General features: G+C 36.4%; 1 protein-coding gene across 1 annotated transcript in view; it reads left to right on the top strand.

Moving 5' to 3' along the window:
* pth2ra (parathyroid hormone 2 receptor a) overlaps nt 1-12368 on the top strand; it is a 119487-nt gene that overhangs the window by 94148 nt on the left and 12971 nt on the right. Inside the window, exons 8-9 of the mRNA XM_055215596.2 lie at nt 4038-4098; nt 6958-7024. Of these exons, the coding sequence (XP_055071571.2) occupies nt 4038-4098; nt 6958-7024 (128 nt within the window). The remainder of the gene's footprint in view (nt 1-4037; nt 4099-6957; nt 7025-12368) is intronic.

Below are 12368 nucleotides of genomic sequence, written 5' to 3'. Positions count from 1 at the left end.
ATTGATGCTGTCAGCGTGAAACCATTCTTAAAAAATGTGATTTTGTGTTACACAGAATAAAGTCACACGGTCACTGTTCCTTTAAGAATGGTTACAGTGGGATCTTTATACTCTAAATGTACAACTTTTTATTGTTGACCCCTCCCCTACTTTTTCTCAATTTACCATAGACTTCCCTAATTGCTTGCAGGTTGTCATGCTGCCACACCTGCAGATCCTAGACAGCACGTGTCCCTGTAACAATGCATGAAATAAGCTCACACTTTCAATGGTGTCACAGAGAAAATAAAGTGGGAGTCAAGGAGCACGCTATTTCTCAGAGATAATCCCTGACTCCCACTGATACCCCATTATCGCCATGGGAACTGCTGGCTGAGAGCAGGGGACCCTTAACTGACACGCTCACCCTGAGATCTCGACAGTTTTGCTTTTTGAAATGTATGATATGATCCCGGTTTCTCTGAGTTTTTAACCACACTTCTTATCAGTGGGAAGCAGCATTTTCGTTTAGTCACCCAAATCAAGGTATTAAACATGCTCATAAAATGCATTAGAATAAAATGCAGGATACTTTTATTATTTACTCGATTTAGCATCCAAATTTCTGACGATTTAGAGTCACCTGCCCTCATATGTTTAAAATTAATGATAGACTATTTTTCATATTGTAGAAATATTCATTCTGGCTATAATGTAAGGAATTTAAGTAAACTTAGAATAAATATATTGTAGTGTAAAATTCCACCAAACATTAAATATTAAGCATTATACATGATCGTATATATAGATAGCATATCAACCATAGATATCTCCAATGGAAAACACATATTTGATATTTAAGCAATATAGCTCGAGTAGCAGTGTGATATAGCTCTATATTGCTTTTATACAACAGTTCGACGGCACACGTTTGAAAAACGAAAACTAGAAAACAACTACGGAGTTATTTTAAAAGCCTCTTTGTTTGAGAACTACTACTTCCGCCACGGATTTGAGGGCGGCCAGAATGACAGGTAACACTTTCGGCTCCTTTGAATCTCATAATAACTCAATGGACGGATAGGCGTTTCTTTATATTAACGTTTCTTGGTCACAAAGTGTAGTTTTAAGATTAGTTCAGTCGAGAATATATATGTATTATATTTAAATCTACAGTCGATTAGTTAAGATAGCGCCTGTTTGAACATTTGCTTAGTGAGATTTGGTACGTATGAGAACCAAAGCATGAGCGGACGTAAGTGTTCACTCGCCCCGCTGACCACCGCCCTCTCTGGGCTACATCTCTGACAGGGATTTCCTGGCTCTGATATTCGCCTTGTCTGTGTTTGATGGTCGAAATGAGATCAAATCAGCAGTATTTGGCATCATGATAAAACTATTACTTGTTTTCTTATTCATATTTAGGGCCCTATTTTAACGATCTGAAACGCAAGTGCACAGCGCAAGTAACTTTGTGGGCGGATCTTGGGCGCTGTTGCTATTTTCCCGTCGGGAGAAAAAATCAATAAGGGGTTGGTCTGAAGTAGGTTCATTATTCATAGGTGTGGTTTGGGCGTAACGTCAAATAAACCAATCAGAACGCTATCCAACATCCCCTTTAAACGCAAGGGCGCAAGTTCCATGGCGGGTTGCTATTATAATGACGTATTTACCAGGCTCACGCCAGGAGCGGTTCACAGCCGAGGAGACCGACGCTCTTGTAAGAGCAGTCAAAGACAGAGAAGTTGTTTTGTATGGGGATAGAAGAAACCCGCCCAAATCAGTGTAGGTTAAACAGGCGTGAGAGGAATAGCCACAATTGTCTCATCAGCTGGTTTCCCCATCGTTGCGCCAAGCGCTACAATGATGTCAGGAGACGGGGAATCCCAAGCTTGCCAGCATAAATCGGGCACAGGACCTGACGCCAGCAGAGGACATCGCTGCGTCCACCCTCACCGCTGAAAGGGTTTGGGGGTTTTGAAATCGGAAACGCAAGCAAGGTCCAACCCCAAAGTACACTTACAAATCAAGTTCATATACATTAAGGTTTCTTATGAAAACATTTTAAGTATTATTTCCATAAAGTAAACGTAATACAGCCACACAACAAACTTATGAAAATATTTTAATCGTTATTTGCATGATAATTGTTTAACGCAGCCACACAATATATAACAACTATCACCACAATGCTCACCACAATGGTTTCCCTTATCTCGTGTTAATATTTTTTATTGCAACAATTTATGATTTGCAAAATAACTGTTGCATCTGTGTAGATTAGATAAGCAATGCGCGTTGTGCACGCTATACATTATGGTCAAGCATGCACCCTTAAAATAGCATAATGAACTACGCGCAACGCGCCACTGACTTTAGACTAGTTTTTTTTTGTTAGTAGCGCAATTGTTTTTTGAAACTGCAAAATAGCACCAGGGATGGTTTGCGCCGGAACACGCCTCCTTTTTTGTGCGCTGAACCGCCCAGGGAGCGCAAGTTCATTCCCTAGTTTGCCGACGTGCGTCTGTGGAGGGAAAAACCCGCTTTGCACCGATGCAAAATACCAAATGATACATGCGTCACTGACAAAGTCAATTGCATTGGGTGCAAGATAGGGCCCATAGTGTCTTTTGTGTTGTTATTGTTTTGGCGCGAGGTAAAAGTTAATAAAACTATACTTCTATAATGTTACCATTGGTTTCCCATTTACTCTTAACACAATACGAGCACTCGATTATTATTAAACTTTGTTCTTGTCAGTACTATATAAAACGGTGTTTTATAAGTGTCAGTTCCACGATGTTTTCGCGTTCTGATAAGAGATATAGCTCCAGATAAAATGAGTGTTTACATTCCTCCTTCCAAGTGTCCACACGATGTGACAAGACATTTCTCCCATTAAGTTTAATGTAAGATACCAAGAGAGCTGATCTTTGACTGAATAGTCGCTTCTGGTTGGGATTCACCGACTGATTTACGAGCTAGTGAACTAATGAGACACACGGAGAGTGATTAAAAACAGCGCGTCTGTGTTTGTCCGTGTGTGCGTGCAGTTTTTCCATTCAGAGATGAGCCTGTTTAGGACCTCCATTCACTAGGTGGCGGAATTATACGAAAGGTGAAGCAGTTACTGTGCCGTTATCAGTACAATATCGCATAGCTCTTAGCCAATCAGATTCGAGAACCAGAAAGAACTGTTGTATAATTATTAATATGTATGTATTTGACTGATGTTTTACCTAAAGTTACTTACTATTCAAGGTAAAGGAAAACTTTAAGTACTCTTTAACGTCAAATGTCACAAACTGTTTGGTAAAGGGATGGTCAAAGCAGTTCTTCCTCGAGAAAATAAAACTTTGTTTTGAACTGAAAAAATAGCATTGGGTGTATAATAAAAAAGCATATTTTTACCTAACTAGAATAAAAAAAAACATTTTTATCACATCCATAGCAGGCTGATGTTAAATGTATGCAGGACATTTAAAGCAAAACAAAATTATTTAGACATTTCCCTGAAAAGAGTTATTCAGTGCGGCAGAATATGTTTTTTCCAGACAGAAAAATAAGTAATTTGATGTTCTTTCTGTGTAGTATCTTGTTTTGAATAAAAAACATCTATTGACAATGAATAAACAAGCTGCATTTTTATTTAGACCCTGCACAATAAATTTCTATGAGCGCATGTCTCTGCGGGAACTCTCGAACCCCTGCAGATTCAGATCGTGCTTCAATGTGTCCCCTTCTTTTAAAGCAGTTCTTCACAGGGATGTTTAGGTTTGGTTCAAACCATGTTTAAAAAAGATTTGCAATAATACATAGAGGTATATGATACACATTTACATACAATTATTTGTCTATGTAAGTGCTGATAAGTTCCCTTTTGTGTAACGATGTATAATGACAACAGAAGCCAGCGGCAGTCGTTTTTAATTTAAAGATGAATAAAAACGGGTTTATTTATTGTGTAATATTGTAACATCAATAATTTTGTCATGTCTTGAACCAGCATTTTGACAATGTTTGCGAACATTTCAGCAATTTACTTTTTTTAATTGCAGGTGTTCCTGCTATCTTTGTAGCAGCATGGGCAGTTGTCAGGGCAACACTGGCGGATGCAAGGTGATGTCTACATACAGTGTCCGAAAAGCTCAGATGCAAAAGCTGCTTAAATATTAGACAATGATATTGACCCAATGCTCTCGGCATGTATTATACTGTATGTTCATTAAAGGCGGAGTGCACCATGTTTAAAAAGCCAATGTTTATATTTAAAAATCGCCTAAACATACACGCCCCTACCCCAATAAAATCTGGACCTTCTTTTGATAGACCCGCACCACACATACGCTGCGCAACCCAGGTAATGATGTCGGTTAGTTTGTTTTTGAATCACGCAGGGTAATGTTACTGATGTCATACGCCGGTCTGCGTAGCTTGACACAACGTCAAACACGCATCTCCAGACACAGTCTTTACTACCACAGGCGCTTTTAGCGCTAACCAGACATCCAAATGCCACCATATCCACAATTAATAAATAAATAAACCCACATGATCATCGTTTTTGTGATCCATAATCAATGCCACGTTCGAGTACTCGAGCAATCGAGTACTCGTGCCCATCCCTATAAACAATAGCACAGAACAGGAGGCTGAATAGGTGTCAGTACATCTTAAAGTAACATAAACAGTATATAATATGGTATTTAATCACACTCTAGATGGGATCAAATGTTGTTTAATAAAATACTGCAAATAAGCCCTAGTTTAGTCCTTCATTGAAGATGTGGCAACCCAACGCTTCAAGCTCACTTGCTTTTAATTAGAGTTGTTTTTGTAAACAAGTTTTACACTGTTTAAACTGCTTATCGCCAGATCATTTAAATCTTTTGAAAAGTTGTGTATGTGTGTTTTTACTAGACCATGTCTGAGGCATCATCTTTACCTCCTTGGGTTATTTTCAAACTCTTGCAAGAATGATATTGCCCCCCTGAGAATACAAATTCAGAGTATACAAGCTTGCGGCTGTTAGTGCTGCTACAAAAGCAAATGTCTTCAAACAACAAGTTGTTTCTCTGGGGACACTACACATTTACTAACAACATAAAGCTTTGTTTTTAGATGGTTTAGAGTTTTCACTGGTACTAAAGTCTTATAGTTAGCTTATCACAGATTGTATATTAAAAGCACACTGACACCAGAGATTTCGTAACTAAAGTTCTGACGGCATAAAGTGCTGTCCAGTTTAGCTTATTTATTTCAGCAAAGAAGTGCTAGTTCGCCAATCTCAACATACGGTTTTTTTACATGCTTTTAAAGAGCCGGTTCAACTGTGATTGTTTAATTCGTTTTTTAAATTAACCAACAGTTGCACAGAAAACTAGCAGCTTATGTTTGTAGATGACTGTAGGTGATTAGCTTTGTCTAAAAAGTGAAGTTAAATGTTTATTCCACATATATAATTGATTTTTTTTTAAAATATATACTTATGACGAATAAAAAACAAAAATAAGCTTGTTATTTTTCACTTTGCAAAGAAACTGTTCTGAGAAGATGACAGGAATTCTCAGGTGGTTTTAGTTGCCTTTAACTCAGCTAGCATAGCATGGCACTAACAGTGCAGATGTCATTGTTTTAATACCAAGGGAACGCATACACACTGAATTGAAGCATCTGCCATGTGAATGAATAAGTTTGATTAATACAGTATGTGCAACAAAAGATTTCAAGAGATTTTAATTATTGAAATATGTTAAAATATTTACAGTAATATTCCAGTTGGAATCAGGACATGTATACCACCTTAAATAATAAAATAAGGATATTTAATATTTTTTATTAAAATAATTATACCATATATATATATGCCTATATTAAAAAATACTTTGCTGCCTTAAAATTTTTTTTTGAATCAACTCGGATTTACAAGTCATTTCAACTTATTATTATTTATCTTGACTAGAGATGAGTTGTTATAACTACAGGTGAGTTGTTATAACTTATAAAATTAAGTTAACTTTTCTCTACTATATTTTATTAGTTGTGACAACTCATCTCTGTTGACATGACTTGTAAATCTGAGTTAATTTAACAAAAAATTAGGTAGCAAAGTATTTTTTACAGTGCAGTAATAAAAGGTTTGGCCCTGTTAACTTACTGCTTTGAAGCTTATTTACTATTATTTTATACAATTATAAAGAGGTAATTCAAATTCATTATATCCATTTTGACTCCTTATTTTGCTTCCGGTTGGCCATTCAACATCTCTCTGAATGCATATAGTATATCCTATAAATATCCAATGAACTCTGCATGGTAGATTATCCATTCAGCTACACGTCATAGTAAACATTTCTAATGGGATTATGAATGCCGAAGCAAATGGGGGTAAACAAATGTAAATGAGTTCCCTGAAGCTCCACAGCACACTTAATAGAAGAGAGAGAGAGAGAGAGAGAGAGAGAGGGAGTGCTGTAATGTGAAGTTCAGTCAGTTTTCAAAACTAACATTCACCAAACACCAGATGTAGTGTAAGTAAAACTTTATGAGCTAATAAACCAGCAGTTCTTGCCAGTGGACAATATCTGTTAATATTTTTTTACCTCTTTAGAAAAAATAACCATCCAACTTTTTCTCTGAGTAAAATACTCCATGTTGAGTATTTTGATCCAACCCAACAAATTTAGTAGGAATAAAATCATATATCTTTATATGATTTTGTGACCAAAACAGCTACTGTAAATAATTTGTTGTCGTAGAAGAAAATATAAGCTTATAAGCTCTGTTAAATTTCATGAGCACGCTATAAAATTAGTGCGTTATCATCGCCTATGGGAATGAAAACTATGTCTTCCTGGATATATCTGTATATAAATATCCTTACTTTTATTTGATTTATCTTCCCCTCTCCTTCTACTATATTGTCTTCCCAAACACTCTGTTTCTCTCTGTCTCTTATCACTATCATTATATCTACAGATGCTGGGAGCTGAGTGCAGGAAACATCAAATGGATCTACCAAGTCCCTATTTTGACAGCCATTGGGGTGAGTAAGAACAACGTGCAAAATACATTGTTTGAACCAAGTGCCAGTCTGCGAAAATGTTCAAAGACTGAGGCAATCCTCCCTGAGGTGCAAGAAATCATCTGACTTTATCAAAACTTTTCTCCATTATGCAACACTGGGAAATGAAAAGCACTTTGGCAAAGAAGGCAAATGTCAGTATAAGACTGGCAAAAACATTAGCATAATTACAGCGTGTTTGGATACTTGTGACTCTCTGCTAGTTTTGCCAATTACTGCACGCCGACAGTAACATGCCGTATGATTCAGACATGGGCATTAGCAAAGACTGAAGTATCTCAGAGGGATGGTCCATGTGTCAACCTCACTTTCTTCTTTCTTGGTCAATATATCATTTAAAGTAAGAAAATTATTTAAGATGGATTTTAAACATCAGGACACTAATTTACGAAGTTTACTTCAAGGTAATGCAAGTTAAAGTAAGCGCAGCCGAGTTTACATCCCATTGACCCAGAACGTATTTAAAGGCTTAAAGAGATGGTTCACCCCAAAATGCAAATTCTGTCATCATTTATTCACCCACATGTTGTTATAAACCTGTATGAGTTTCTTTATTTTGTTTTCACAAAAGAAGATAATTTGATAAATGATGGTCACCACACAGTTTACGGTACAGTAGGACAAACAAATACTATGGAAGTCAATGGGTACCATCAATTGTGATGGTTACATTCATTTATCAAAATATCTTCTTTTGTGAAAAACAGAATAAAGGAACTGAAACAATTGTCATTTTTGGGGAACTACCTATTTAAGTCACAGTTAAAAATGTATTAAAGAGGACATATCATGAAAATCTGACTTTTTTACTTTTATTTGCTATAATTGGGTCCCCAGTGCTTTTATCAACCTAGAAAATGTGAAAAAGAACAACCCAGTAACTCTGTTTTGGTAAACTGTTATCTGAAAGCATATGAAAAAATAGATCATTGAAATTTGGCTCCCCTTGTGATGTCAGAAGGGGATAATACCGCTCCTTAATCTGCACTATCCAACCACGCCACTGCCATTTAGTGCAGAGATCAGCTCATTTGCATTGTAAAGAACACACCCAAAAACGGCACATTTCTGCCCACACCTACAAAGTGGCAATTTTAAAATGCTGTGGTATTTTGAGCTAGAGCTTCACATATGTACTATGGGGACACCAAAGATTTACTTGATGTCCCCTTTAATGCCATTGCATTAGATTTTAAATATTAAAACAGTTGGCTTCTTCAAACAAATGCATCTAGATATTTTATAACAACTTCTGTTCTTCTAGAAATTTTAGTTATTCCCAAATACATTTTTGTTTGTAGGTATAAAAAGTCCCTTTTCATCAAGTTTGTACTGTCAGAGTAACCAAAGAGTTTGTTGATCACTATATCCAGTTAACTAGCAACTACAGTGTTTATTTAGTTTTTTCTTTATTTTAGTTGCTGTCATTCATTTTCAATGTAAGTTAAAAACATGTGACTTTGTAAAATGTTTGGCATAAAAAGTGTGATTTTTAAAGGGTTAGTTCACCTAAAAATGATTCACCCTCATGTCGTTCCAAACTCATAAGACCTCTGTTCATCTTTGGAAACACAAAGATGTTTTATAGTCCGAGAGCTTGTTGACCCTTCATTGAAAATCTACGTATGGTATACTGTCCATGTCCAGAAAGCTAATAAAAACATCATCAAAGTAGACCATGTGACATCAGTGGGTCAGTTAGAATGTGTTAAAGCATTGAAAATACATTTTGGTCCAAAAATTTCGACTTTATTCGGCATTGTCTTCTCTTCCGCGTCTGTTGTGAAGCACATGGCGAAACTGAAGTCACGTGACTGCAGTGACGTAGATGACGTGTTTGCAGACATGTTTGCAATTTTTTTTAAACTTACAGCGTGCGTCTCCCCCAGACTGTAAACGAAGCCCAGGTGCACAAAAAAAAACAGCTGGGGCGCACCAGATAACACGTCAGCCGCGTTGTTCGTCATCTGCGTCACTGCAGTCACGTGACTTTAGTCTCGCGCATGCGCTTCACAACGGTCGCGGAAGAGAGGGCAATGCTGAGTGGAGTCGTGGTTTTTGTTGTTTTTGGGCCAGGGTGTATTTTTGATGCTTCAACACATTCTGGCTGACCCGCTGATGTCGCATGGATTACTTTGATGATGTATTTCTTACCTTTCTAGACATGGACAGTATACCGTATGTAGATTTTCAATGAAGGGTCAACAAGCTTTCAGACTAAATATAAAACATCTTAAACTGTGTTGCGAAGATGAACGGAGGTCTTACAAGTTTGGAACGACACGAAGGTGAGTCATTAATGACATTATTTTCATTTTTGGGTGAACTATCTATTTTTTAACTAACTATTTTTTATGCTAAATTGTTTAAAACCTTTTAAAGACGTTGTAGGATAAACCATGAAGTTTACTGAAAGTGTAATGTTCAGGGGTGTCAGGATCAACTTTTTCTATCAATCACCATAAATATATATATATTTATTTATTTCATATGGTGGAATAAATATTCAGAGATTCAGAGACTCTCCCAAATTCAATGTACAGGTGTGTAACTGTGTATCTGCCTACTATTTCTGCCCTTAACAGACTTTGTCTGTAAAAGTCTTTGAAGCCATGAAATGTCCCATATTTAGCATTCTGTTTTATGCTTGGTCAAATGACAGCCTCATCTTGTCCAGCCCTCACAGCTGTTGTAGATGCCTGCTTCTGTCTACTTTCTGAGTGACCTACTGTCATCCAAGTGGCATAGAGGGTCACTGCTAATGTTTTCTGGCTACCAAAACAAAGCGGAGAGCTGTGAGAGTGATGGATCCACAGGTGTCAGGCCACCTTTTCAAAGTGGTTGACTGACACCAGCTGTGGACAAACAACTCAAGCTTTCTTGCAGGATTGAGTCTGGCATGCATCATTGTTTATTTCTCTTTATATCTCTGTGACATTTCTTGCCCTTTCTCTGTGCTCCCTTAAAAGAGCAAAAGCCAGTAATGATATTAGTACAAATCCTTACTGAAGGCTAATGCAGTGTCTATAAGTCACAATGACGTAATGGCCACTGAAAGACTGGTGGTTAGTCTGTAATGGCTACACCAATGCTGTCCAACCACTCACTTAGATGATGTCATCACTACAGTACGTCTATAAGTGCTGGGGTGAGCACCAACTTCAAATGTTAGAATTTTTTATTTAAATTCACTCGTTCAACCGATTTCATCAAATTTAAGTTGTCCGGGTTTACAGGGGAAAAGCTTTCATTGTGCATCTACAGTAAATGGTGTTAGTGTGTTGTTCTCAGGCATGCTGGTCTACTCAGATTCTCAGAAACACATTTTCGCACTGTGTCACTGAGGTTCACACATTTTCACACACTGAAAAATGAGATACACTGAAATGTGAATATACAATGAATATTTTTAGCTTTCTCATATTTATATGCTAATTTACTTTTTAGGGAAAAAAAACATATCAAGCAATAAGCATTTCTTTGAAACCAATATTTCCAACCTCTTGTCGCAGTATATAATTAGAGGGAAGCTCCAGTAAAACAGTGTTGTGAAATCGTCTCATTGCTCAGTAAAAAAGTACTCAATTAAAATGTGTTGGTAAGTCAGGACTGTGGCATAGCGGTTAACAGATGTAAAAAAAATATATAATAATAAAACTGAGTGGCAGAAATATATTATTCAAATGTAGGAAAATGCATTTTGATCAGCCTACATGTGGGATTCGTGAACTGCTTCTAGTTGAAAAGTCAAATGTATGATGAGCGATGTGTAAAATCCTGTAATGATTCACATGCCAAAAACTGTCAAATAAATCCAATACTCCCACTAAACAGATCTGGATATGGAGGCAATATGGTGGATATGGGGGGTAATTTAAATGTGTGATTGGGAATTACAAAGATTTGATCTTACACTGAACTGTAAAATACTTTGCTGCCTTAAAAATTTTTGTTAAATCAACTCAGATTTACAAGTCATGTCAACAGAGATGAGTTGTCACAACTTATAAAATATAATTTTATAAGTTATAACAACTCACCTGTAGTTATAACAACTCATCTCTAGTCAAGATAAACAATAGTTAGTTAAAATGACTTGTAAATCTGAGTTGATTTAACAAAAAAATTTAAGGCAGCAAATAATTTTTTACAGTGTGTCTTTTATAGACAAGGTATGTATTGCTTCCTTATATATTACTTAAAAAAATTTAAAAAGAATTTAATATCAGAATGAATTTGCCCAGTAACAGTGCATTTAGTTCAGTAATTTTTGTATTATCTGCATAGTCTATAAAATACCTTACACACATGACCTCCAAAACGTCTCCTACCACAGAATAAACTGTTGTTTTCTGTTGTTATTGATTTGATTGATTCAATGTTTTTTTGAGGTCAAGTTTTGTGCTGACCTTATTTTCAAACACATGCACACATCCCACTGTTTATAATATAGCAGATGGAAATGAGCATTTTCAAGTCACTTACTCATTCTACAAAAGTCTGCCATCCAGATCACTCAGCTGACCATCTGCCTGCGATTTCGCTATAGGGCTTCATTTTTCAGTTATTCGTAATTGATCAAGTTACAAAATTCTGTTCTAATTGAAGCATTATTCATGCCTGCCCCCAAATACAGATCTCAGGTCTATTGTTGACCTGACCCTGTATAAAAAGTGTATTTTAGATCATGTCTGGTTCTGCTTATGTTGTTAGTCGCTTTGAATAAAACCATCTGCTAAATGTAAATGAATGTAAATGTGTTAAAATGTAAATTTGTACTGATTTCAGAAAATTGCTACTATGTATTTAGGCACAGATGTACCTCTTGGGATTAGGAGTTAGGAGTTTTTGTTATTGTTTTTTTATGAAAATGAATAATTTTTCCCCTTCCCTAAACTTAAAACCCAAGGGGAAAAATTCCAGATGTGGACTAACGTTGACTAAATGTCGACAGGATTAATAAAAACACACATATGTTTGCTCCAATGTAAGAGCATGCTAGTTTTAGCTAACTCAGCGCATCGTGCTTGGAAATAATGATGGTTCTTTGTTCATAATGCATATATTTTAACATAAAATAAGATGATTAAAGGCAAGATGGAGGCTGACTGACATACTTAAAAATATTTTAGCATTTTAGCAATAGACGCCCTACCCCTGTGTACCCCAATCCGATTGCGTCGTTCTCGGGTAGTTCTATAAGCGGGAGAATGTTATTGCAAAGTGGTCAGGCTAATGTCTTGTGTTTATTCGACAAGACTTATGTATAAGCTGTTTGATTTATTATTATTAAATTATTTACCCT

This window comes from Misgurnus anguillicaudatus, chromosome 17 (assembly GCF_027580225.2).
Source record: "Misgurnus anguillicaudatus chromosome 17, ASM2758022v2, whole genome shotgun sequence".
In the NCBI taxonomy this organism is placed as follows: domain Eukaryota; kingdom Metazoa; phylum Chordata; class Actinopteri; order Cypriniformes; family Cobitidae; genus Misgurnus; species Misgurnus anguillicaudatus.
Note: the sequence above shows the minus strand (reverse complement) of the source record. Positions and strands in the feature narration are given on the sequence as shown.